At 49.5% G+C, this 2,504-nt stretch overlaps 1 protein-coding gene across 1 annotated transcript; it reads right to left on the bottom strand.

The window, feature by feature from the left end:
• Window positions 1-410: 410 nt before the first annotated feature.
• On the bottom strand, window positions 411-2,243 carry LOC124664687. The gene is made up of 4 exons (XM_047202147.1): window positions 2,070-2,243; window positions 1,772-2,002; window positions 839-937; window positions 411-662 (listed from the first exon to the last, which is right to left on the bottom strand). Exons 1-4 carry the CDS (start codon window positions 2,241-2,243, stop codon window positions 462-464), a joined length of 705 nt encoding a protein of 234 aa, XP_047058103.1. The 3' UTR covers window positions 411-461.
• Between the last annotated feature and the right edge of the window lie 261 nt (window positions 2,244-2,504).

Here is a 2,504-nt window from a genome sequence, read left to right as displayed (position 1 = left end):
CTAGTAAACTCAGCACTCATTGTTTCTGTAGGAGAAAAGAGCTGTCCACAAATTATTAGGTCTTAGTCGCATACATTGCACGTCATTTGTGTATGAAACTGACCTGACTCTCGATTATGTTTATGTCCCATAGTAAGCTATATTGATCCTTTACTCTGTTGCTGGTTTGAGAGTAGTAAGTTTTGTCGAAAATTTGAGATACTGTTTACTCGTAGATATTTGGTTGTGGTCTGCTTACAAGGCTGGAAAATCTACCCGACATGGCATGTCTGGACTTCAACATTCACAATGATTCCCATTTTGCAAGAAGTAGAACAGGTATTGCTATGCACATATTCAGATCACACTCAAGATTCTTGTTCCATGAATATTTTCCATGGTCCTCATTTGGACAATCGAGCGGCTCGGTAAATATAATAAACAGGACCAAATTACATTTGCTATCAGCACTAGACAAATTTCTACTTGTTAAAGAGGCACTTCAGAGTAAGCTTCGGGCGTGCGAGCCACTCACAGAGAACAGGAGCATCCAAGAAATTGACAAGCTTCAGGCTAATCTTGGAGAGCCACTCAAAGAGAGGAGGCCCCAAGAACTGGAGGAATTTCTTCGCCAAGAAACATCTCCATAGTGTGCAGCTCCCACTCGGTATCATGAATCCGGCCTGCAAGCTTAGATGAGAGCTCAGAACCAAATCTAAATGATGCGCTTGTTTCTTGCAAAAATCATGCAGGACAAGATCTTGCAGTAAGTCTGCAGAGCTTTTTTTCTTCGAAATGGAGTAAGTCTGCAGAGCTAAACGTAGCACGAGTGTAGGTGGGGCATGGTGTAGCAATTTACCATGAGGCGAAGCGCCGAGATGGAAGCCACGGAGACGGCGAACCCGGCGACGAAGCAAAACACCGTCGTCGTCGCCGGCCGCATCAGCGCAAGATTCTTCTGCGAGAGCGTAGGTAATAAGGAACAAGAATGTCAGACTAGGGGTGTCAACGAGCCGAACTCGAGCGAACACACCCTGGCTCGGCTCGAGCTCGACAGACACTTCGAGCCAAATTTTAGGTTCGAGCTCGGCTCGCGAGCTTGCAGCAAGGCTTGAGCTCGGCTCGCCGAATGCTCAACGAGCCCACCAGGCTCGCAAGCTTTTATATATTTTAATTTAATTATTTTTTCGCACGGGCTCCTAACCAGAAGAATTATGTCGTGCGTCCTCCGCTTGCCTTTCCCCGGAGGCTTGCTTTTATAGACACTGCTCCACCGTCACTTATCTATGGCAGTCGAGGTGGGACTAAATCCCATCTTGTTCTGCGCTGGGGTGCTGGGTAAAACAATGGGTGGTGCTTTTCCGTAAAAGGCTTTACTGGGCCGGTGCATGTGGATTAGTATCTCATACTTTAGAAAGAAAAAGTACTATAACAGGCCGTTCTCATACTTTAGATTTCAAGGGATGGGCCAGTCGTATACTCATGTTGGCACGTGAATGGCCCTAGTGTATTGATCACCCAATCACGTTTCTATTAATGTCGCTCATGATAACAGGACATAACATTTTCCTAACGAGCTTTAACAAACTGTTTCGAACCCGAGCTTTAAAGCTCGCGAGCTCTATATCAGGCTTGAGCTTGGTTTGATTAGTTCTCGAGTCGAACTCGAGTCGAGCCAATAACGAATCAAGCTCAAACTGTTTGTCGAGCCCGAATATTTTTGACAGCCCTATGTCAGACCAAGAAATTGGATAAAGTAGTTCGGTAATTAGAGGCATTAGCTTGGACGAACCATGAGAAAGGGGATCGCCGGAGTGCGAGGACCCGAATTGGCAACGGCGGCGCGCGGCGGTGACGGCGGCGGAGGCGGTAGCGGTGGCTTCATGTGCCGCAGAACGGAGGGGAGCCGCGACACTCGCGCGAGCCTGCTCCGCAGGAAGCGGAGGAGCTTCAGGCCGCGCCGCTTCTTGTCGGGCTCGGCGGGCTGCTTCCTGTCGGGTTCGGCGGGTGGCTTCTTGCCGTGCTCGGTGAGCGCCAACGCGAGGCCGCGTTGAGAGGTGACGCCGAGGCCGAGGCGGCGGGCGGAGTACGAAGGAGTGGCGCTTGCCGCCGTTGCTCCGACCGGGGAGGACGTTCTCGGCGGCGGGGAGGTAAGTCGGGCACGCGGTGATCGACCACGTCGCCGGCGGCGGCCGCGTCGACGCCACTCCGGGTCGGTTGGAGAGCGCTCGCCCTGGGGTGAGGATTTTTCTAAGACTCCTCATCGTGGCGGCAACTTAGCTAGTAACATCACACAATTCAATATATTTTGGTGACATGGCATGATAATGAATGAAGAAAGAGAGTGAGGTGGTAACTAGCTATATTACCATAACATCACACACCCCAAGACAAGTTGAGTCTACATTATAGTAATTGATACAATGCATGACACCACATATAAGTTACTACCCACTATGGAGGTACTAACTTAGACTAGTAACATGTGTCATGTTACTAGTCTAAGTTACTCCCCACTATGACTA

This window comes from Lolium rigidum, chromosome 6 (genome assembly GCF_022539505.1).
Source record: "Lolium rigidum isolate FL_2022 chromosome 6, APGP_CSIRO_Lrig_0.1, whole genome shotgun sequence".
NCBI lineage: Eukaryota > Viridiplantae > Streptophyta > Magnoliopsida > Poales > Poaceae > Lolium > Lolium rigidum.
Note: the sequence above shows the minus strand (reverse complement) of the source record. Positions and strands in the feature narration are given on the sequence as shown.

Coding starts and splice junctions, on each gene's coding strand:
- LOC124664687 (XM_047202147.1), bottom strand. CDS start 2,243: ATGAGGAGTCTTAGAAAAATCCTCACCCCAGGGCGAGCGCTCTCCAAC. Junction 2,003..2,069: donor GCGGCAAGCGCCACTCCTTC/GTACTCCGCCCG, acceptor GCGCTCACCGAG/CACGGCAAGAAGCCACCCGC. Junction 938..1,771: donor CGGCGATCCCCTTTCTCATG/GTTCGTCCAAGC, acceptor ACGCTCTCGCAG/AAGAATCTTGCGCTGATGCG.